At 36.0% G+C, this 25377-nt stretch overlaps 2 protein-coding genes and 1 pseudogene across 3 annotated transcripts in view; 1 reads left to right on the forward strand and 2 right to left on the reverse strand.

Moving 5' to 3' along the window:
- Positions 1–25377, forward strand: part of LOC137712948 (SNF1-related protein kinase regulatory subunit gamma-1) — a 52404-nt gene that overhangs the window by 23417 nt on the left and 3610 nt on the right. The window lies entirely within an intron of this gene.
- LOC137713639 (putative calcium-transporting ATPase 13, plasma membrane-type pseudogene) lies at positions 5337–8930 on the reverse strand (annotated as a pseudogene). Its single transcript, XR_015955895.1, has one exon. The product of XR_015955895.1 is annotated as a putative calcium-transporting ATPase 13, plasma membrane-type pseudogene (transcript).
- On the reverse strand, positions 21076–24134 carry LOC137713510 (protein LOWER TEMPERATURE 1). Its single transcript, XM_068452813.2, has 6 exons — positions 23897–24134; positions 22967–23012; positions 22701–22827; positions 22378–22448; positions 21530–21636; positions 21076–21326 (listed from the first exon to the last, which is right to left on the reverse strand). The coding sequence occupies exons 1-6, from the start codon at positions 24017–24019 to the stop codon at positions 21288–21290; spliced, it is 513 nt and encodes a 170-aa protein (XP_068308914.1). The 5' UTR covers positions 24020–24134; the 3' UTR covers positions 21076–21287.

Consider the following 25377-nt stretch of genomic DNA (forward strand, 5'->3'; position numbering starts at 1 on the left):
GCCGCCCTGCGGTTCCACAATTAGGACAGGCCTTAAAAAAAGTAGGCCTTGTTGTAAGCATCCAAACCAGTTTTATAACTTGAAGCTTCAAATAAGTTAGATACTCTTATCGGAAATAAAAGTACAAAATAAAATCCAAAACGTGCACCTTCCGGGCTAGAAAACGGTTGCGGCAATCATGCATGTGGGTTTTTAATTATTTATAAGAATAACTTACATAGACTGAAGCGTTATGGATGACATTTCTTACAGAAGTAACACTATGTTTGGATGAAAAAATTTAAGATTACTAAGAAATTTTAAAATGACGGAAATTGAAATGACGAGATTTTATTTTCTAGAATTTGTGAATTTTCTTGTTTGGTAAACCTAAAAGAATAATGAAATTGAATACGGAATTTGTTATTTTTAAACTCTAAATCAGAGAAATTGGGAAATGACACCTATTTACATGGAATTTCAACTTAGGAATTGGAGGTCCCAAATCCCAAGTTTTTTTCCATGCGGAAATTCTAAATTTCTATGCTTATGAATACAAACAAGAGAATTGGTGTATGTCAATTTACAAATTCTGATTTTTACTTAAATTCCAAGTTTATATTTTTCTCATCCAAACATAATGTTAGATTACTCATGTCTTCTTCTTTTATCAAAATTCACATTGTTTATCCGGTGTAAAAGTTGCCATAATCAAGCAATCTTGCCTAATATTTCCAGCCCTATTCTGTCTGTAAGACTGTCCAAAGTGAAACTCAGTTATTTTTAGTTTCTAGGGTTTCCATTTTTGGTAGGTCTTAGAGAAGAATTTTAGTTGAATCTGTCATTTTGGTATATGCTAAGTGACCACAAGTTGGGAGTAATAGAATTTTGAAGCTCAAGATTCAAATCCTTTTGATAAGCAAATATCAAGTATAGTTTTTCTTATTCACAATTTTTTTTTTATTACAAACGATATTTTTACTATGTTAGGCTATGGATAGGGGAAAGGGCTCAAGCCTGATATAAATTGGGATGAAGAGAAGATTATCCACCAGTTCAATCCACTGTAATGTTCATAAGTTTAGTCTACAAGAATAAAAAGCTGACGTCAATGAAGTGTTTGGAATTGTATCAACTAACGGAAAACTCTACAATGCATTCATGCATTAGATGGCTTGATTTTGACAATTTCAATGTTGTTCAAACATTGATGCATCCCATACATATGTGTATTGTAGAAACACTTTCAACATACTGTCTTATAGTACTTCTCTTCTTAATGTTGAAAGAGGTCTAAACGTGGGAGTAGGATTTTCTCTCCTCCTATTACCATTCCCTTCTGTTGATGCACAAAATCGGCGAGGACTTTGGTACAACAGAAAGTATTAGGTTTGTGGCATTCGCTAGATTGCTTTGGTCATTAGTGTGGATAAGTATGTAAATGAATAGAGAAAAGGAAGCAAACAACACAAGATGTACGTGGTTCATCCATATTGGCTACGTCTACGGAGTAGAGGAGTTCTCATTAGTTGTGAAGGGTTTACACAAATACATAGGTTCAAGCTCTCTTTTAGAGTTCTAGTGAATAGTTTAGTACAAATGACATTAGGGATTATTGTGGGAGAATGATCCCCTTTTATAGAAGAGAGTTTCTAGTTTTGTTCTGACAGTGACACATGTCGTGTTGTGATTGGCCTCTGATATCGACACGTGTCGCGCTGTGATTGGCTTCTGATACCGACATGTGTCGTGTTGTGATTGGCCTCCTGGTTGGAGGAAAAGTCTTGTGGGTTATTGACGGTATGTTGTTGACCGGTGCTTAGTAGTTTCGGGATTGGTCAAGGATGGTACAAACACCTTCCATCTCCTCCTCTCACACTCTTCTTTTTGTCTTATTCTCTATATAAAATATTCAAAACAAGATGTAGATGTGTCGTAATCGCAACCGTTTAAATAGGAGGGGATGAAAGAAGAAAGAAATTAGAAGGGGAGAGAATCCTACTCCCCACATGTGAATAGCAACTGCATATATACAGAGGATATTCCCATGGGACTTTAGGTTGGAGATAGTTTCCCTTGGACCTCTCTTCAGGAGCACATTCCAGGCTCCTTAATCAGTTTGGGTTATGGGCTCTGAGACAGACCGCGGTTTCCTTCTTTTATTTTTTTTCGAGTGCTTCTATTTGCACCCACTAAACTACCCAGCACATTCAATGCACGAATGATCCGATGAATTTTTCTAGGATGGCGTTATCCACATCTTTTTTTATCTTTTATATCTTTTTTAATTTCCGACCATTGATCGAATGAATTGAACAGAATCAAAGAACAAAAATTAACAAAAGATGTATGAAAAGTAAACAGAAATGTGTGAATAGCACTGTAAGGTGTATGGTAGAGAGAAGTGTGTGAATGTTACTGTCTTTTTCATAATCCAAGTTCCTCATTTGCAGTAGCTTGAGCATTATAGCCAGATTTGTCGGTATAAACTCCATTAAAGCTAGAAACTACTATAAGAGCGGAATAGAAAAATGCAATGCTAAAAGAGCAAAATAGAATTTTTCGAACAATATGATACAAAATGCGGTTCACAGTCTCTAGAACTTGTCGTCGTCATTCAAAATGTCGATAATTCCATCTCACATCATTCCTAACATCAAAGCGGTATGGGATTGTTATGGGACTGATAATTAAGATAGGTTTTTGTAATTTACGTAAAATTAACTAAATTAACAAGAATGAAATCAGCAACAATAAAAACAAACGTTTTGGCAAAAGCAAAAGTAAAAGGCACAAGAGTTTAGCTCCCACTATTAACAATCCTATGTGGTTCTACCAATTATTTATGAATTATCACATACATGCTTTGAATGTTAGGTTTTCCTAATGTATATTCTCCTCGTGATATTCAACATGCAATCCATCTGTGTTTTCAGATCAAATATAAACATGCAAGGTTCATTAAGTTTTGTGAAAAACCCTACAACCCTTAAGAGTGTGATGTTCATTTTAAGTGAAATTATAATTATCAATCACAAGAAACTCTACTCAATTTCAGGGTGATATTCCAACATAAATTGCATCAAATTACTTGTCTAAACATTTTAATAGAAGCTAAGCATTAAGACATATAGAAGTTTAAACGAATTCGATACCAAATTAAGTTGCCTATTGTGTGGCTTAGCCGAACACCCCTCCTCTAGTGTAAAAAACTACCTCAATTGTTAGAACTACATTCAGCTAAACATTCTAATAAGTTTTTTTTTTTTTTTTTTGAAAGAACTGCTAATAAGTTATTGAAATGTCTCTTATTTTTTTTTGGATTAAATAAAAGGAAGTTTTAACGAAAAGCCCACGGTACTGTTCACTTTAACGAAAAACCACATTTTTACTCTAAAAAGTCAATCCTGGTACTATTCATTTTACCCTTTATTTTGTCCTTATCATTAAAACTCAAAGTTTTCAAACTCTTTTCATTAGTTTTTCTTAAATAAAAAGCTTCAAAAGGAATTTGGTGTACTTAGATAATTCCATATTTACAAAAAAAATCTCTAAAAAATGTAAAATAAGGAGGAAGTCCATGATTTCTTTGGACGTAATTTTTTTCTCAAAAAAAGTAAAGCTTTGCTCTACTTTTGAAAAGCTCCAAAAGGATTGTATAAACTAAGTGGGTTGTAGTCAAACTATGATTTCATAGGAGTTCAATAAGCTTTAAAATCAATGTGTATTCAATTAGGATTTTAAAAGGAGATTTTATAAAACTTTGAAATCATGACGTAGTCAAAATAGGATTTTAAAGGATTAAAAAAAAAACATTCAAATCCGAAAGTAGTCAATTAAAATTTTAAAAATGTCCACACATGTTAGGTGTAGTGAGATTGTTAAGGATTTGCTATGATTTTAGTGAGGGATTTTAATGGATTTGAGGGTGGGTGGTATAAATACCACATGCCATCAAGAATCCAACCCTCCACCTTGTGATTTCAAAATCCAATCGCGAAGGCTAGAGTCGAACTGAAGAGGCATTCAAAACCTCCATGGAGCTGTTGTGACAAAAACATCATTAGGAACCATGCTTCTCAGGTTCACTCGAGTTTGTAGGAACTGAAAGCTCGATATCAAAACTCCTTTCCTTGCCCACAAGCAGTGAAATAGTTTTCATGGCATCTCGGGCTTCTTTTCTCAATCCAATGCAGGCCCTCGTTCATTCATCTCTCTCAATCCGAATGCATGCGGTGTTCCAGACCCATCTCTGAAGTTCTTGCCCGAGCCAGTTGACATACGAGCTTCTTCGAATGGATTCCTTTGCTGCCAGGGTCGTGATGGCTAAAAGGCTTTTACTACATTTGTAATCCTATTACAAGGAAGTGGTCAAAACTTCCCAAGCCAAATGCGGATCACGGGTTCTTGTATTTGACATGAAGATGGAGTGCGCACAACTTGGCAGAGGATTTGGGACCCTAGGTATGATGGATGGAAAGCTATGGATCCATACTTATTATAAACATGTAAAAGGTTTAAGAAAAGTACAAAAAAAAAAAAAAAAAAAAAATCTAAAAATCTGAGGAAATCAAATGAAGAATTCATATAAATCCATAGAAATCTGTAATACAATTCCATAAAAATCTATCAAAATCCATATGTAATTGTAGAATCTATTAATATCCTTTGAAATCTATCACCTAAAAAAGTACATTAAAATCCTCTAAAATTCAAATTGACTACACCCCTAAATCAACATTATTCGAACCATCCTCCGCAACAGTAAAGTATAAACTTTGGATAATGTTTGTATAACTCCTTCTTGAGGAATGAGCTTATTTCTCACTTTTAAATAATATTATTTACCGTAAAAATTTATAATTAGAATTGTTCCATTTCTTAATCTTCATTTGAAGAACATTCTTACAACAAATCATTTGAATAGGAGCTTGTTCAGCCATTTAAATGTATAAAATAAATGGACAGTTCATCATGAATATGTTATTTAGTACATAAATCGTTAATTTATTCAATATATATGGATGACTAAGCAATCTCTTAGTTGAATGATTTTTTGTATGGTTAATCTTCAAATAAAGACTAAGTAATTGAACGGTTCTGATATAAAAATATGTTATTTGCATGTGGAATAAAAAACTCATTCGGGAAGGAGAAATGCGAGTATTATCCAAACTTTAAATGACACTTACAGTTGCTCTTATGAGTTTTATTTTTTATTTTTTTATTTTTGTTTTGTTGTAGAACTTTTATAAAATGAGCGTGCATAATTGACATGAAATCGTGTAATGAATTTTCTTTCTCACTAGGCGCACACCTTCTAAAGAATAGACAACAGTGACCGGATTGTCACTATGTTTTTCAGTCAGAAATGACATTGCATCATTGGAATCAAGTTTTAATTATATTATCAACGAAATCTATGCTGAACATACTTGCATCCTACAAATATACGTTGTACAACAAAGTATAAATTACATTACTATAGAATAATAAACGAATTTAAAAACTTTGAAACAAAAAATTATGTCAAACTATGAATTACACGAACGAGCAGTGTCGCTTTTGAATTGGGTCTTCAATCCTTCAAAATGAAAACCACTTCAAATAGAGTTCTTCTTAGACTTCTTCCACTTGAGATAGCTGAAAATAGGTTTCTCAGGAACAGGAATCGACTTGACAACCCAACCAATTGGCCAAGAGACTGCTGCAATACCAACACAAGCACCCCATTGCCCCCAATTCAACCTTTCTGTATCTGCAAACTTCTTCAAAAACTCCACCATCACCACCTGCAGCAAAATTGTGACAGCAATAATTCCCAAAAACAACTTGTTGGTGTGGATTCCTCTGAACACATTCTTCTTCTCAAGCTTTCTTGCATTGAACTCATTGAACACCTGGCACAGCACAAATGTGTTGAAGATCAGTGTGTCCTTCACCTTGTCCTCCACACTGAAGATCGATTTTCCTTTGAACTGCAATGTCAGGAGGATTGCAATCTGGTAGAGTGCTTGAGGCATGAGGTTCCTCCACATTATATTGGTGATCAGAGGCTCCGTCCTCCCGACCGGCTTTTTGTTCATGAGCTCTTTTGTTGGCTTCTCTGTGGCGAGAGCCAGAGCACCTAGTGTGTCCATGATCAAATTCACCCACAGTAATTGAACAGCTGTTAACGGGACTTCACCAGCGGAAATTGCTGCTACAAAGTTGATCACCAGCGCTGCGACATTGACAGTGAGTTGAAATTGGATGAATTTCTGGATGTTTTCGTAAACACATCTTCCCCACCTTAAAACCGTGGCCACCGAAGAAAAGTTGTCGTCCATGATCACGATATCTGAGCTCTCTTTTGCAACTTCTGTGCCTTGAATACCCATGGAAAGTCCAATGTCAGCTTCTTTCAATGCAGGCGCATCATTCGTGCCATCCCCCGTCACCGCCACCACATGGCCTAGTTGTTTCAAGCATTGCACCATGAGAAGCTTGTCAAATGGGGAGGACCTTGCCATCACACAGATTTTGTCCACCTTTTCCATTCTTTCTTCTGGTGTGTAGTTGCGAAATTGTACGCCTTCTATCACCGTGCCGCTGAAGAACATGTCCTGATCGGGTTTGAGTATCCCGCATTCTGTGGCTATTGCTTTAGCAGTGAACACATTGTCGCCTGTGATCATTTTAACATTCACTCCTGCATGTTGACAGTTTTCAACAGCCTTCTTCACCCCTGGGCGGCATGGATCTTTTAACCCAACAAAGCCTAATAGTGTTAATCCATCTTCTTTTAGCAAATTTTTATGTTCTTGATCATCCACTTGCTCTTTTACCTCAATTTCTTTATGTGCAAAAGCAATGCATCTGAGGCTGCTTGCGGCCATACCTTGAATAATCTGCTCGAATTTCAATTTTGCGTCTTCATTGATATCTTTAACAACTCCAGATGCATTGTAGTAACTTGTGCACATTGCTAATACCATCTCTGCAGCTCCTTTCCAATGTGCTTGCACAGAATCGTCAACCTTTCGCTTCATCAAAATCCCGCTTCGTTTCTTCTGCGAATTGAAGGCCTCGACATAGAGAATGCTACAACTCTTCATCACTTTCTTCATATCCATCTTCGCTCCGTGCACTGCCCACGAAAGAATCGCCTTCTCAGTAGGACTCCCAGAGATTTCAATTTCCGAACTCGAATTGGGCCTAAACACACTCCCGGTTGTGTTCAGAGCAACCCCTTCATAAATCAAGTTACGAACAAAAGGAGATATAGATGAATACGCCTCTTCTTCCACAGGTTCCTCACCAAGCCAAAATTTGGTCACCTTCATTGCATTCATGGTGAGAGTGCCTGTTTTGTCGGTACAAATGACGGTGGCAGACCCCATCGTCTCACAAGCAGAGAGCTTCCTCACCATCGCCTTATCTGCCATCATTCTCTTCATCGAATACGCAAGCGTTAGAGTCACAGCCAGAGGTAGGCCTTCCGGAATTGCCACCACAACAATTGTAACCGCAGCTGCTACAATCCCTACGACCACGTTTAATATGTCGTCAACTTTAGTCTTGCTGCCATTATACTCCTGGTTTCCATTCTCGTCCTCTGTATTTCCAGTGAAGTACCTAACCATCAAGACAATCAGGACTAAAAATGCAACTACCAAACCGACTTTACCAATCGATGACGTTAGCTTGTTGAGCCGAGCTTGCAGAGGTGTCTCTTCACCATTGTCGCGGATGATTTGGCTCATCATTTCGCCCCATGTCGTGTTCATTCCAACAGAGGTGACAAGCATTCGAGCATAGCCATCAGCCACTTTTGTGCCGGAAAACAAGAAAGGATTCTGGTGGTGACTAATTTCGACATGATCACTCTCCCCTGTCATGCTTGATTCGTCTACTTGTAACGAATGGCCATCTAGAAACAATCCATCGGCCGGAACTTGGTCTCCGATCTTTAAACAAATGACATCACCAGCTACAATTTCGAATATCGAAATCTGCTGGCGCCTGCCGCCTCTCACGACTTCGATTTGAACATTGTCGCTGACTTTTGACAACTTATCAAACTGTCTGTTCTGTCTAAAATTACTCACAGCAGAAACAGAAATTACCAGAGTGATTGCAAGAAATATGCTTCCGCCATCGATCCATCCTTCTTTTGGGCCGTGTACTTTGATTCCCAAGCCGAGAGAAAGAGCGGCGCAGCCTAGGAGGATGAGAATGGTGAGGTCTTTGAAGGCCTCCCACACAAAGTGGAAGAACCCTTTTGTTTGTGGCTTCTTGTACGTGTTAGAGCCGAATGCTTCGAGTCTTTTTGCAATGTCATCTTCAGGATCATCGCCACCATGGATTCCGTGCTCTGCGTCGGTTGTGAGTGCTGACGCAATTTCTTCAACCCCTCCCAGCTCCTGGAGCTGCTTGAGGTTTTTCTCCTTGACAAGGTTAGTGAGGGTAGTTTGTTCAATTTGGAATAAGCTATCTGATGACTTGACAGTAATGGCCTCGTAAGAGCGAGATCGAGATATTTTGGTGTTTTTGTATTTTGGCGGTGAAAGGTTGAACGCTCTGGAGCAGTAGATTGTGGCAAAAGCAGAACGCCATTTTCTTTGGTGTTTGGTAAGAGTGCTTTTTGGAACATCAAAAAGCAGCCCGATTCCAATGCAAGCCAACTTTGCATGCAGAATGGTAGACATGCTAAACTGGAAAGTGCTTCCAAGTTTAGAAATCGTAATGAAATTCAAGGCGGCAACCGCAGAGATAGATGAAAAGACTGCGGTGGCCAAATATTAAGCACGTAACGATTACTCAGTAGCTAATCTCGCGTAATTTAAACAATTATCGACCGGAATACTATCACGGATTCCCAACAGAGGTAGAGAAAAAGCTTTGGAGATGAACGAAATCTATCTCAAATGGCAAACAAATAAATGGAAGCAATTGTTGTTCCTCACAAGTTCGCGTGAGTATCAACTTATAGCCAGTTAACTTAGAGAGGAAGAGAAGTTCAGTGGAGACGTGCGTGGCATAAAGTTTCCCACGTAAGTATTACTTCTTTCCCAAGAATTCACAGCCAATGACAAACATCATGGCGGTAGCTTTCGGAAACCAAATAAGTATAAAAAAGAAGACGAACCGCCATGGTATACTGGGAACCAAGGTCGGTTTTGAAGACAACATAATATCTTGAGCGTACGCTGACGCCTGTATTTTTGGGCAAGATGAGAACAATGTTATATCCTGGAGGTGCTTTGGACATTACGAATAATGAATACGTGTGCTTCTTTTTCTAAACTATTTCGCATGCAACTTCTTCATTATTATTCGTCATAGGTGGGATAAATGATTCTACATCATGGACGTGTTATAATTGGAATTAAGGAAAGGATGGAACGTATTCGTCATAGGTAAAAAAGCTCTTTTTTAAAAGAAAAGACATTTTTTTTTTCCGACAAGTGTTCTTAATGGGCGATCTGTAAAAAAAAAGAAAAAAAGCTTAATACTTCATCTGTAAGTCAAAGAGGCTTGTGTTATGTTTTGATCTGTGATGGTGTAGCCTCTCTTCCCTCCAAACTTTTTTCGACAAAAAAAAAAAAAAGAAAAAAGAAGAAAAGAAGACTTTCTTAACGTATTTTAGGGAAAATTATAAAAATAAAAAATTTTCAGATTAAACTCTTTGACTATTTGATATAAGTTTTTTTTAATCATCTATTTTGATTATTGTAGTTAGTTTGATTAGTTGTACTGGCAAGGGTAATAGAAGAAGAAATAAAAAACGTATACTATTTATAAAATCACTAAACAAAACATCATAATATATATCCAAATATTTACATATGTGTAGATAACTTTATCTATTTATATACAGCAACCATAATCATTCTCGACGAGTTTTCATATTTCAAAACCGTTCCATCATGTTATCCATATTATTGAAAAAATTATTAAACTAGAGAAAGAATTACTAAAAAAAATTGTAAGCCCTAAAACTCAAGTATGAGGTAGGGTAGAGTAGAAACAAAAGTGTATAGAGAATAACAGGGTTTTACAAAACTTATTGTTCTTCGTTCAATAAATTTGGGATTTGAAATGGCTAAATATATGAAATTCAAGAAAAAGAGAGGGAATAGCTATATCAGTGCACAAGTGAATGTCGATTTTTTTTTATAATTAAAAGTGAATGATGATTTTAATTTAAAAGGTTATTAATTTATGATAAATGACCATTTAATGTAATATACTTCAATTTTGGGATCAATCTGTTGGATGAAAGAAAAGATACTAATTGAATTTGTTTAAAGTGTGAGAAGGATTGCAAGGCAATAGAAATAAGTGTAATACTAATTTCATTTTCTCAAGTCAGATACGTCTAGGTCCTTATGTTCTTCTGCCAGTGAACGGAATTACATGACCCTTGAGTGAGTTTTGTTCCCATCCCAACCCTACGGCATCCAAATTCCAATTGGAGTGGTCAATGGGTTTTCGTCGACAGAGATTCAAAATGTTGACTCACTTCAAATTCATGCACAACTGGCAATTTTCCATATGTTAGTGCTGTACAACACAACTACAATATGAGAAATTTTATTTGAACTTATCTAACATTTTTCTACACTTAACTTATTTTCTTTACCCATATTGTTTTTTATTAAATAATTAATATCTCTTTAAACCCAAATTTATTACCTAAACTACCATCTCAAACCCAATTCAAAATATAAAATTATCTTTACACTCATTCCCTTTATAAACTAACATCTCTAATTGAATGTTTTTTTCTTTTCAAAGAGGCGTCATTTGCCCCTCTATAATTGCATGCTGTATAGTACTAGCATTTCCATGGCTGTTTTTTTTCTTTCTGCTACCACAACCCATCCATGGACTTGGGATCCAAGAGATCATTCTATAGACTTGAATTTGCCAAGAGAATTTTATGCAAGCTCCAGTTTAGTCATTTTTTAAATCGAGCATTTTCATGTACTTTTTAAGAAACTTTGAAGTGACATAGGTCTGGGTGTTTTGCTGCTATGTTAATAAACAAATAAACAAATAGGAGCTATTTCGAATAAAAAATGTGCAAGACATGCCACCCGCTAGTTCGTGGTTAAGGTTGAGCAATCTTTATTTGCACCAAGAATCAAGTTTTATGTCTTTGCAATACTAATCAAAAGTCCTTGCACTAATGTTTTGAGGCGCACATAGACGGCAGAGAAAAACAAATACAATAATATAAAAAAGTATGAAATTTAATCCAAGGAAAAAACAAATAAACAAAATATTCATAAATCGAGTTATATCTTAGTTGGAGGATTAAAAACTTCAAAATCACCATCCATCAATAGAAAAACTTGTTTTTCTCTATCAGTGTTATTAGGGTTTTAGTCAAAATGAACGTAAGATAAACAAAGGGTGATGCTATGGTTTAATTATAGTATGTGGGTCTATTGATAAATTTGGTTTTTATTATTAATTTCATTTTGTACTTAATAGTAATTATGCAATAGGGTAAAATAGACAATTAACATTTAAAATTTGTATTGAATGTAAAAAGATGTTAGATAAGTTTAAATAAAATTTCTCCTACAATATTCATTCACCTGTAACCCGCGTACACTGTCGGAGAAAGAAACAATGCAAGAACTTAAGCTGGTTGCGGAAGAAATCTCGCAGGAATTTACGATCCTTGATTAATTACCCAAAATGTATACAATTAAATTAAGAATTTCAAGTTTTTATTTTTATTTCTTTTTTTTTGTTGCCGAAAAGATTTTAAAGTGAGATTGATATCTGTAAAGTAGATTAGACATGCACGGTGGAAACTTCTTGGTCCCGTATATTGTTAGCCCCACTACCGTTTTGATATAGGTTTTTATAACTGTATTTTTTCGTCAAGGTTTTGGCTAGTTGTCCTCCTCGCTGTACTTTTTTTCTTTTCTAATAAATTTTGGTAGGCTTGGGTGTTTGAGGATCGTCCACCAGTTCATACCTAGGTCAAATTAAAAAAATAAATTAGTCATGGTGGATATTTTTAGGTCCTGTATATATTTTTAGTGATCGATCGATGTTCCAATGAATTAATGCATATACGTACATTAGTCGTTAGGGTTGTAGAGTTAGCTCAACTAAATTTAAATTCTACAACCACTTAGTACTACAATTTAGTGATATTTTTATTCAATTATAAGTGAGATGTTTTATTTTTGAATATCATAAATGTTGAATTTGATACCAATGTATTCATCAAACTTTTAGTTTAAATATATCATTGTATTAAAAAAAATTCCTACAAAGTGCCATGGGGTCAACTTAATTAACTTATAGTGGCTTAATTTCCTACCAAATCATTAACAAACTCAACCTTAAGTGTGTGGTAATGTAATGGTTTGATGAGAATCACATCATCAACCACCTCGAGTGTGGAGTTAGTTCAGCTAATTTTGTAAGTTTACAAGACTCATTGGGGTCAAGTTGTTGATCGTAACAATTCATTAACAACACGTCCTTCACCTCAAGCTTTGTAAGTAATAGAAAATTTAATTTAGGTCAAGTTTAATAAGTATAAGAAATTTGGTTTAGGTCAGAAAATTATTTTCGACATTAAGGAATTCAATAATCCTATCTTCTTGAGTTTAGGTCAGAAAATATCGGAAATACCAAATGTCAAACATATGGATTTATATGGTCTGTGAATATTTTCGATATTTGCAGAAGCGCTGGCATTTTGTATAAGTTTTACAGTCATTTCGGTGTTTTAATTTGATCGCTTCCTACATTGACCTAAAATTAAATTCATTAAACATTATGGCCTATTCCCATACGAAAAAAAAAAAAGGAAAAAAAACCTTTTTGACTAAAATGATATCAAACCCTAAAATATTCTGAAAGAAAATGAGTCTTAGTGGTTGAGAAAGAATGGTGTAGCTACTTACCGTTATATAAATTATTTACGTTGAAAGTTATGAGTTTCTCTGTCAGTGTGCGGGACAATTATATTGCTTTTGCTTTCAACCTTCGGCAGGACTTGGGTATTTGCATAAGTTGACGCATAGAATTAACATTAAGTTCTACAAAAAAAAAAAAAAAACAAAAAAAAAATGATACGGTAAAAGTTTGGAATATTTGGATCAAGTCGTTTGAATTGACCTCATGTTGTTTTGTTGCACTACTCTTCTAAGACAATTTGGGATCACAATAATTAACTTATAAGACTACCTTTATCATTTTTTTTTTTTTTTGTCAGAAAGAGTTGGTTGCATATAACAATATGGGTGGACACTTGGAACTGAAATCCGAAATCAAAACACGAACCAATGTTCATACGCTATTTTTTTATTTTGTTTGCAAATAGTTTGAAACCGAACCGAGTCGAACCAAATAGTTTGGTTCCATTTCGGTTTAGCTTCAAAACCGCACCACAAAAACTTTCCATTTGGTTTTGGTTTCACTCAAAACAGTACCAAATTGAACCGTACCCACCCCTCTATAACAGGGCAAAAGCTCCAAGAAACAGAATTAAATACAGACAAGGATATCCCGTGCTCAAGGGGTTAATACATAGAACTCCCAGAAAAGAGGAAATCACAGCCAAGCCTGAAAAAGACACAAAAGGATGGCGCAAAGCCATCCAGTAAAAAAACTAATAACAAGAACCAACAAGGGAGGGGGTTTGACGCCCATCTATAGTTTCTACTCTCAACAAGCCAAAGCTTCAACCTCATGAGCTGCTCTATTTTTTTGCCTTGAAACCCATCACCATCTCACAGAATTGAAATACAGAAAAATTAGATACATCAATCAAGGCCAATATACAAGACGGTGTTGCGGCATAAGCGTTGTTGCAGAGTCTACTCAATGGCTGCAGTGGTGAAAGATTGAGTGCAGGTTGAATTGGGATGAAGTTAACTTCGATTTGTTATGTTCAAGAATGATGAATCATTGATTGTTTTTATATATGTGGATGATTAAGGAGTTCAAGAATGATATGAGCAAGTATGAGATGAATAATAACTTCAGCCGCTGAATCAAATTTTAATGATACGGATCCACTAATTTGGTGGATTAAGATGAAGGGATCCGGGAGACCCCTTTCCAATAAACAGTTGCTTGATGAAACAAAAAATTTCTTCATCCTGCATTTCAGTCCTCTAAGTTGTTTTTTTTTTTTTTTTTTTTTTTTTTTTTTTTTTTTTTTTTTTTTTTTTTTTTTTTTTTGGTAAAGAAACCCGAAACGCCCTAACTTAAACCAAACCATAAGTGTAAGCTTCAATCCTCTAACATGCTAAAGGAAAAAGAGGGAAACTATTAGTGGCGAGTAAAATATGGCAAGGTAACAAATTTGATTGGTTAATTACAATAACATCCTTTGAGACTTATCGTGTTTTCCCAAATTTCTTTCACGTTTGAAATATTACATTAACACTCCTTAAGGTTTTAATTCACTTTTACATAATCCCTCAAGAACATTTTGACCTCTAAATTATTTTTTTTTCCAAAACAATAAATCTTTTTGAATAAAGAGAAAAACGAAAAAGGAAAAAAAAAATTCATAGGCATCTCTATGCCGTGCATCTTCTTCTTCTCCTCCCGTATTTTTCCCAACAACCATTCCCCTAATTTTTACAGCCACCAAAACTCTCTCTCTCACGGTGAATTTAATGGTGATTATTAACCGAAATTCGCTAGCTAAGACGATTCACTCTATTTTTTCTAAAGACCAATCACCCTTAAATTCATCCTGAAATTTTCATCTCTACATTCTACTAAAAAATCACCTCCCCTTTATGTGGACCACCACACCATAAGTCCAATTCCTCCCCACACGCTCCAAAAACCCGGCATGAGTGTCCCCCGCACATTCCACCAGTGCCATCATGATCAGTCCCAGATTGTACGACAGGGTCCTCTTCGCCTTCACAATGTGCCAAGGGCGGTCGAAGAAGTCTCAAGTAATTAATAATTATTTTTAGAAGACTTTTCTATTTTTAAAATGTATTTTCTTAAAGGTTTTTTTAGCCAAAATGGTCCTTGAGATTTGCATAACACATCACTTTAGTCCTAGAGATTGAAAATCAATAGAAATGGTCCTTGAAATTGTCCACCATCCATTATTTTGGTCTTTCCATTAAAAACTCCATTAAGTATCTCGGAGCTCTTGGCCAGAAGTTTGGGCAATTTTCAAAGTTTCGTAACTCAATCGTTTCTTAACCAAATTCAACCCATAATATATCAATACGAAAATAGGAAAGTGTAGAACAAGATTATACCTATTTGGAAACCCAATAGTTTCTGGAGATGATCGAAAAATAGCCTGAAAGGTGACTGATCTGCGAGAAAACTGAAAAACTTGTCAAAAACTCAAGGACCATTTTGGCTATTTGGAAGTCCAATTCCTCCCCACACGCTCCAAAATCCCGGCGTGAGCGTCCCTTGCACATTCCACCAGTGCCATCATGATCAGTCATGGATTGTACGACAGGGTCCTCTTCGCCTTCACAATGTGCCAAGGGCAATCGAAGAAGTCTCAAGTAATTAATAATTATTTTTAGAAAACTTTTTATTTTTAAAATGTATTTTCTTGAATTGGTTATTATTATATTTATGTTTTGAATAGATTTTTTTATTTTATTTTTGAAAGTAATTAATAATGACTGAAAATTTGTTTGTAATAAAATATTTTAAGGTGATGTCAGCCCTAAAGAGATTATGTGAAAGTGAATTAGTGTTAAACCCCACCCCTAAATATTTGTAATTTCTTTTGTTCCCCTAAAGATATATGAAAGTTACATTTTGGTCCCCTATCTTCACCCAATCAAAATTCCCTTTTCAGATTTTCCCTTTAGTTCTCCCCCTCTCATAGCTTGCCATGTGGCAAGCACTCACTTCCTCTCTCAGCTTTTACCTCTCTTGCTCTCTCGCAGGCCTCCCTCCTTGATCTACCCATACACACACACACCGAGACACCACCACCCCGACGTCGACAACACCACCACCACCACCATCGTGGACCTCCTCTCCCTCTCTCTTCAAGTTCGTGAAGCTCCAGGACACCCAAAACTCCCCAGCTAGCCTGTGACCTTTGAACCCAGATTCCGGCCACCCCACAACGGATTAAAGATGCGAATATTAGCAGCGATTTCGTCTTTCATATTTTGTACAGCTTTACGACAACATAGTATATGTGAGTGGACCCCTTCTAAAATGCATGTTTTAATAGTAGAAATGCATACATGAAAAGCATGATTTTAATGATTATATTTTATGAGATTATGCTTACTGAGAATATTTTAGAATACCATATTTTATCGAAATGATGTTCTTTGTTGTATATATGATGGATAACTATATACTATTTATGAACATGCTTTTACACACTTCTTTGTAGTATATATGATGGATGACTATATAATATGAAGAAGTTTTGAGATATATGTATCTATGTTTGGAAAGACTATGTTTGATGATTTTGTGCGTATCTAGTGGTCACTGTTCTGCCTATGAGCGAGGGAGATATATGGTCTAAGGAGACATATCTAGATGGCTTCGGGCCGAGAGATATATGCATTGGATTCGGGCCAAGAAATGTAGTGCCTACGGGCGACTTGATACCACTGGTTAGTACACTGTATACGAGATATGTTTTATGAAGGTTTTATGGCATGCTAGGGTTTCAGAAACCTATTACATATTATGCTATTAGTTTTCATAAAACTTTGGGGGTTAGTGTGTTGATAACTGTTTCAGTATTATATATATATATATCAACCTGGTCCACTCATATTTGTTTTGCGCCCCCTAAGGACATAGGAACGAGGCTTATGACCCGTGCTACGAGACTTTCCTCTACCAGTGATATCGTGCTGTCATCTCTGCTTTGACATCATTGTAATAACACCTTTCATTGTATTCTGAATTAAATGCATGCTCTGGACATGTCATGCACTATCACTATCTTCACACAGAAATGAATAGTCACACCTTATTATTTTGCTACAATTCATAATCATCATTTCGTACCCTAGAAGTTCTTTTCCAACGATATGTGTTGAATATTAGTATATTATTTTATGTAGTTCGAACGAAATTTATACGCATGTTTTACATGTTCTCAGCATATGCATTTATTAAATGGCTTTCGTCACTTTCCGGTGTCGGCCAGCACATGACCATCCTGATGTCCCACAAACATCGAGATCGGGGCGTGTCAATTAGAACCCCAACAAGTGTTAGTGTAATGTCTCCAACGTGAGAGAGTTTCGTGAAAACACTATAAATCTCAAGAAGTGTTAGTGTAATTACCTCAAATTTGATTTAGATCAATAAGTATTTTTATATTCGGATTTAGCCTACAAATAAAGACGACTAGATCCTCCAAATCTTAGACACAAGGGAGAAAAGTTTCCACTGACCACTAGCACTCTTTTTTGTTATGCGGTCTATAATTCCCTTCGAGTCACTCTCAATGATCACTTCCCTAGTCCATAACTCCTTGCCCAAAGGCAAACCTATAAGAGCGGCCTCAGCCTCCACTACTTCACGAAAAGTGCGCTGCAAAGTAAACGTCTCCCCGCCAATAAGAGAACCTAGATGATTTTGAATAATGACTCCCACAAGATGGAGCCATTGAAGGCTCAGTGGGGCAGATGCCCCCACTCAAGTAATTCGTTTGTTTAGTTGCAGACAACAATTATATAATATACACGGGTTATCTTTGAAGAAAATATATGTATCTAATGTTAGAAACTCAATTGGACTAAACTATCATTTAGTGTAGGACGAAATGTGTTTGGTAACAATACAATTTGACATAAGTTGCAAACGTGGAAAAAACTGCTTCCTATTATTAAGGAAATATGGATAACAATTGTGGAGATAACTTACATCCCACTTATTTGCTGAAACTGTTGTTAACTGACAAAAACCAACTCTCCATGATAGAGGGAAGTTGGTGAATGTTGATCTATATAAGGACTCCCTACTCGTAAAGAAAAGTTATGCGTTATTGAGTTCTATCACCTTAAGAACAATAAGTCTTTCAACAAGTAGAAGATATCCTTTTCTTGTTCTGCAATGGCTGCCTCAGGTATCATGTTGACATCTGTTAGTAACCTAGGAAACCTGTTAATATTATATACTCATAGTTTTCCAACATCTATTATCCAATATACATTCATTCTACTTATACTTCATATCAAATATTATATGAGCAATACATGCTCTTGTTCTATCATTCAAACTGAAAAAACCCTTTCCCGCCTATCATGTACATATATTTTTCTCATCACTTTGCCACTTCCCACTACTATATTGAAATTTTTGTAACATTGGAATTGTGGTACATCATCATTTGAAACCATTTTTAATATCATATTGCCTATAACCATATTATAATAAGGTTTTCTTAGTTGTTTTCGGTTGCCCCCACTAAAAAAAATTTCTGGCTCCGTCCTTACCCATAGCCCCACAAAGTCTTGCTATTCCAACCCCATCCACATTAATCTTAACAAAAGGATCACAAGGAGGGGACCATGTATGGAAAATTGCTTCCTTTCTTGCAAGGAAGGTGGGGCTGACAAAACAGGAGTAATCTCACTAACAAGAGCAGAGCTTCTCAGCAAAACTCGAGCAGGTGAAGGATCTAGTGCATTGAAAAACATGACATCTCTCTTTCCAAATCTCCTAACCATTAGACTGATAAATTCAGAAAAGCGAGGGTTCAACAAAAACAATGATGTGACTAGTTAAGGATTAGGCTTGTAGTTTAACAGAAAGCCAAAGCAAACACACATCACCCATGGCATAAAAGCAGTACGTGTTCAATAGATTCCTCAAACATTTTACAAAAGGGAGGGTTTGAGGCAATCTTAAGACCAAAAAGAAAAAGCTTTGTAGGATGCATTGGTTATCGCTCTCCACAGAAAAAAATTGTTCACCTCTGGGCCCGCTCTGATGTTCCAAATCAATTTCCGTACCTTGTTGTCAATTTGATGAAATGAATGCATCAAGACCTGGCTCGATGAAAACTTGGTTAAATTTGATCTCAGATACTGGATCCTCTATTTCTCGAAATTCAGGTGGACTTAGTTGCCCAAATTTCTTAATAAGCCCCAAAATTCCCAAAGAACTTTCATTTACTGAGGTTTTCCTTGAGCACTACCAGACTGGTAGTAGTGTTGTTTTAGAATTTCAGTTAGCTTTTCAAGTATCCTTCCAACATTCTTTCCCCTAGCAGAATTGGAAGGACTGCTTCCAGTAACTACATCTCTAGACTCATTAGGTTCGCCCATTTCTATAAGAAAGCAGCAACGGGGTTAGATGATGACGTGCACGGTGAACCCACACTATACTTTTATGATGGTGAGTAAAAATGCACCTTTAATGAAATAGAAAAATCGACATAAACCCAAAGCATTAACGTATTTAAGGCAAAATCTAAAAATTTAAAATTTTCGAATCAAATCATCTTTTCACATAAGCAACTTAACTTATATATTTTTGCTGAAAGACTGTCTTACCATTGCTATTAAATTAATAAATTCAAAAATGTTATTCTTACCATCTATTTGTATCATCTCTCTAATAGAGATGAGACTCACATGCGTTAACGGGTCCTATCTCTATTAGAGAGATAATGCAAGTGATGGTACAACTAGATGGTAAGTGCAGCACTACTCTAATAAATTTTGTCCTACCTCTTAATTTTTGCTTTGTTTAATGTTCTTCATGAAAAGGGTTTCTTATCCTTTTGAAATGTGATGAACCATGCTATATTACTCTTTTCGGTACAAGTGAATCACAACACTTTGATTTCTAGCAAGCCATCTGATGTATTCATTCTTCAATCCACAAGTTATCTAACAAGTAGGTATGATACAATATATATGTTCATACACAAATGGATGACAAGTAATGGGAATTTGGCAGGAAAGAAAAAATAATAGGGCAAAGGAGGGTCATTTCACAGATGGCTGCAATATGGTGCAATCATTCCATGGCTAATATTCTGCTAAAAAGTGACAACATAACTCATCTTTCCATTGTGGGAGGGTCCAACGACTCCATTGTTGCTTGCTTTCAAGCATGTAGAAAGGCCAAGGGGTTTCCAAAAACAATGCACAGCTATCATGAACCCCTATCCTTTGAAAATTATGTAAGCAACAAAGCTTTGACATCAAGAAACCTTTGAAAGAACAGACCCACGCACCCATTCCTATGGCGGAAAGAGAGAATATTTGCATCAGCACCCTATGCAAAACCCTAAGTTTGGCCAATCAGCACTTTACTTTCGGCCCATGCCAGTCCGTCAGAACCAAATGTCCTTCCCTTCTAATCATTTCCCCCTAATCTCATAATCTGGATGTTCACATCCAACCCAATAGTGGACATAATTTGTAGTTGATAGAATGTTTTCCAAGAGTTCTTTACATGTCCCAATGTTCATTCCGGAAAAGTAGTGCTAGCGGACCGGCACAAGTACAATGTGAGCATAAGACGAGCTGTAAACTTAGGTATACTAAATTCCGTCCACCATCACATTTGTGAAACATATGTAGTTTGTTGTGATTGGACGTATTCGAAATCCAGAGTCTAAAACATGGAAAAGAAAATGGCACAAGCACATAACATAGTTGATTCTAATATAGTATTAGTGTTGTGTCACTAGATTGCACAACACAAAGCCACGCATGAGCGTCTCATCCGGAATTTGAGCAACATCCATTTAAACGCCTCTTGTTTGTCTACGCGGCGCATGTACAAATTTGGTTGCTAAAAAAACTTTAATAGCTAGGTTAATATAGCCTAGACCCTTGAATAAACAACTTAATTGATCATGGGATTCGTAATGTTTGCATTGCTTGTACTGCAGGATTTGGATTAATTGATCATGGGAAACGAGATGGGTAACAACGACACATCAGGTTTGAGAGGTATGCATGTATCTTGAGATTTGCAATTGCATTCTCCAGCAGATGAAGAGAACACAACAGTTGGTGAAGTTGCCGATAAACCAAGTTCCTCATTTGCAGTAGCTTGAGCATTATAGCCAGATTTGTCGGTATAAACTCCATTAAAGCTAGAAAATACTATAAGAGCGGAATAGAAAAATGCAATGCTAAAAGAGAGAAATAGAATTTATCAAACAAGACGATACAAAATGCGGTTCAGAGTCTCTAGAACTTGTCGTCGTCATTCAAAATATCGATAATTCCATCTCACATCATTCCTAACTTACATCAAAATGGATGAAACTACTCTCCTTCCCCTAGAAGAGTACACATACAGATAACAGAGGAGCTGCCCCGCAGTCTGACCTGTGCTTAACCACTTGAACTTCTCAGCCGTGCAATCAATTCATCCTGCACGCATTATTTCATGGATGAATAAAAGCAGATGAAGGTTTTTATCTCCGCCAAAATAACAACAAAAACGATAATGACGCTTTATCGGATCTCAAGTGCCAACAGTCCACAACACAATAAACCCCCCCATTCCGGTAAATATGTAAATAGGTCCTCTAAACAAATACTTAGATTCGAGATTAAATTGTCTTCATACTTACCTTTTTCCCCTTTGTAGAAAGACCTTTAGCCTTCAGAAGGGCACGGAGCCTCTCTACAGTTAACCCTTGGAAGTCCCTACTAGATGATGCTTGACTGCTTGATCCCTCTGCACGTTAAAGCAATTGCAAGCTATAACTATAAGGGTACAATTGATTCATGGGAAATTCAGGAAAATAGGACTCGTTCAATGTATTACTTAAAAGCTGCTCTAATTTAAGAAGCATTGGGTCTTCTAGTGAAGATTAAATGGGTCCACCCACTATGCATGGAAGTTACAAAGATAAATACGTCTCTAGAATGCGATATTATAATCAGAGATGTCAGCAAAAACAAGAGAAATTGGATTAATATATGATTTCAAATTGTACACAGAAGTAATAAGATGGCAGAACCTTCGGAGTCAAAACTGCACATCATGAAATTCATTGCACCATGCTCATTGTTGGTTGGTAACCAATTCAAACCACAATGAGACCGTAAAATTATGCAATTGACCACCAATTTCACATATGAGAGAAAACTTGTACCCTTTGACAAGTAATAAAGGTGATAAAATTCAAGGATGGGACTTTACAGCATCACAAAATTATGAATTTGAAAAATTAAAGTTAAACGTAAAAGATAGATATCAAGGAACCACCACACTAAACCCCTTATAAACGATAATGAAAAGAAAGAAAAAAAAAACATTCTACTAAACCCCTTATAAACGATAATGAAAAAAAACATTCTAGTCATTGAAAACTGAGAACCCAATTCATCCAACACAATTCTTTTAGTCAAAAGACTTCATGATGACTTATGTCTAACTGATAGCTAATGCAATATAAAAGCCAAAGAACCTTACCTTGTCGAGAACTAGTTTGACTAGTGGCTTTCTTAGCTGAAGCCTTGCTATCCAAAACTCTTTCAGCAGGCCTAAATGATAAACGAAAACAGGTAAATGAGACTGCACACAATCTTTTTCCATGGTCAAATTGAGACTGAATACAATGATAAATATAGAAATGAGCACCCAAAAACGCTACACCAAGGGATGCCCATATGAAGATAATGAATGGTAAAAGGCAGTTATTTAATACAAAAAACCATAAGTTAAACCCTCAAACTAATTAGTTCATTCAAACATAAACAAACAGGTGGATCTTATCAATAAAATCCATGTCGTACCTCTTTTTAGAACTTTCAGCTGCACCAGCGCTTTTTGCATCCTTTGAACTGGAATCTCCCTTCTGTTTTTTAAGTGTAAGTGATCTAATCAATATGTTCTGTTGGTTTGTCTGTATCAGTTGACCATCTGGATAAACAAGATCAAGCTGTAAAGTCAGAAGTGGAATAAACTGAATATGATAAACAAAAATAACAAATTTTGCAAAATAATGCATTAGCATAGAGCTAAATAAATGAATTTTAGAAACTTAAAAGCACATGCAAACCTGGGGGTGAGGTGTCATGGGTACATACATAAACTCGCACTCCGCCCTGAAAAAGTTCTGCAACATGTAAGCAAAACTAGGAGAGGAGTAGGTGGTGGAAGAACCAGATAGGAAGCAGACAATATAATTGGTCCAAATGAGTGAAACACGCCAAGAAATGCATCACAGAAAATTGATTTCGTAAAACACAAACTTTATCTAACTGGCTTCTCATATTAGAAAACAAACCTAGATACAAAACTATGCTAACCTCCTGCAACTTTCAAATTTTTAGACTTTATACTCTTTCCAGCACTTGATCAATAAATTATTGATTTAAATAACTTGGTACATTGTTGTTATCCGATGAAGCATTCTAGGCCGTAACCTAACACACCTACGATGCTCTCCATTGTATGCAGAAAGCAACACATTTTAATGCAATTGGGAAAAAAATTAGCATTCACATGTACACTTGGCAATAGATAACGATTTGAAATTCAGTAATTGCCGAGTGCTTACAAGTTATATAACATGCAAAACCGAACATCTGTGAAAAAACATGGAAAATCCTCCACATATAAAATCAACATGGCGTATTCAAATCTACTTTCCCTCATAAAATTGAAAACCCAATAGTCATAAACTCAATCAAAACAAAACCCAATACTTTTTACTTCTTAAGATACAGATTTACACCAAGATTATTCACAATCGACTACATACAAATGCAAATTATACAATTCAGTCTGAACCCAACAGACAAATAAATAAAAAGTCGAAGTCTTTACTCTCAATTTACTTCTTAGCTGTAAAATCCTAAGACCCAAATGCTTGTTTTAGTCACAGATTAATTGGAACCATGTGAAACGAAAAACTGATGAATCCAATAATACATCGGCAACCCAAAAGGAAAATACAAATAAAAAGGAAAGAAGAAGAATTTATCACCGGATTGGAGGAGAGGACGGTGGAGGAGAAGAGGCCGCGGGAGGGGAGGTTCTGGAGGAGCTTGGAAGGGCTGGAGGCCGTTGGATTCGTATCGGACGGCGGCTGAGAAGACGAGGCCTCCATGGAGGCGCGTGAAGAACACCTTGGGTAAAAAGTATTCACACAGGGGTTAAAAGAGAGACACGGAGGGAGTCAAATCAAATGGGGTTCGGTGAGTGTGGGAGTCTAGTTTGATGACCAGTACTATTTCATTTCGCTATATATACGGGGAGTGGGACCCCTAGGGCCGCACGTGTATAATGATTTGGCGGTATTTCTTGGTTTTTTAGAAAGATTTTTCTATGTCCGAACCACTACATGTTATTATATTATTGAAGGAAAGTTTTTCTTTTCAAATGTCTTTCTAATTATTTAATGACATATAATGTTCAATCCGTGTATTGGAGAAAGTGCAAAATCACTCCTTTCTTTGGAGTAAATTTTTTTTTTTGGAAGGGGGAGGAAGGGGGGTTTGGAGAATTTAAGTTTCCAACTCAGAAAATAGAAATTAATAACAAAAATGATTTACAGAGAACCATTTTCCTTTTGTGCACTTTATATATGCTTTTAATTTCATCCAAATAGTTTTGGGAAGAAGGGGTAATCGACATCTTTGCGATAGGTGAACGTTTTTTGCACTCGAAAGTGTCGCATGCTTCTCACATGACATCACTGAACGAAAATTTGGATAAAATTGATAGCCTTGTACAAGTTAAGAGGGGTAATCAGCAAAATAAATTATTCAGGAAAGTAATCAGCAACCTTGTGATAATTCCGAGGTATTTGGCAATTTACCCTTCTTAGAGGTTTTTTTTCTTTAAAAATGGGGATAATTGGTTGCAAGCCACGATTATCCATCCCTTCGAACCCGGAGAAGTTATGGAGAAATTTGCTTGTGACCACAGTCAAGCAGACTCATTAGCTCAGGGCACGAACTCAGAATCTCCCACATTTTTCTGTTTACTAGAGAGCCATAGTCTACGTCATTGACGTAAATATGATGACCATTCTTTAGGTTTGATCCTTCAATTAGATCTTAGATTTTAGGTATATTAAAGTAAAGTTAAATTTAAAGTACAGAGAATTTTGTTTAAAAATAAATAAAATTGTCGATACTAGGGATAAAACGTACTGGCGTGTTATCGATATTCTTTTAAAGATAATGTTAGGGAAACCAAATTCGCAAACCAAATGATGTGTCACCAACAGAAAATAAACACGTTAATCAACACTTAAGTAATAATCCAATCATTAACGACCATTCATTCAGTTTACAAAATTTGGGTTAAAATTTTCTAACATTATCCATAGAGTAAATTGTAGTAAGGGTTCCTTAACTTTAATCAAATTGGAGCAACGGTCCCTTAACTAAAAATTCATTACCATTGGTCCCTTAACTCATCAAAATGAGTAGCTATGGTCATTTTTGTTAACTTTGTTAG

Source organism: Pyrus communis, chromosome 14 (assembly GCF_041283825.1).
Source record: "Pyrus communis isolate YQ-2024b chromosome 14, ASM4128382v1, whole genome shotgun sequence".
Classification (NCBI taxonomy): Eukaryota; Viridiplantae; Streptophyta; class Magnoliopsida; order Rosales; family Rosaceae; genus Pyrus; species Pyrus communis.

Bases quoted from the DNA above. Each gene is read 5' to 3' on its own strand.
- LOC137713510 (XM_068452813.2), bottom strand. From the start codon at position 24,019: ATGGAGGCCTCGTCTTCTCAGCCGCCGTCCGATACGAATCCAACGGCC. The intron at 23,013-23,896 runs GTGATAAATTCT...GAACTTTTTCAG, and splicing joins CCGTCCTCTCCTCCAATCCG to GGCGGAGTGCGAGTTTATGT. The intron at 21,637-22,377 runs GTAAGGTTCTTT...TTTAACGTGCAG, and splicing joins TCAAACTAGTTCTCGACAAG to AGGGATCAAGCAGTCAAGCA.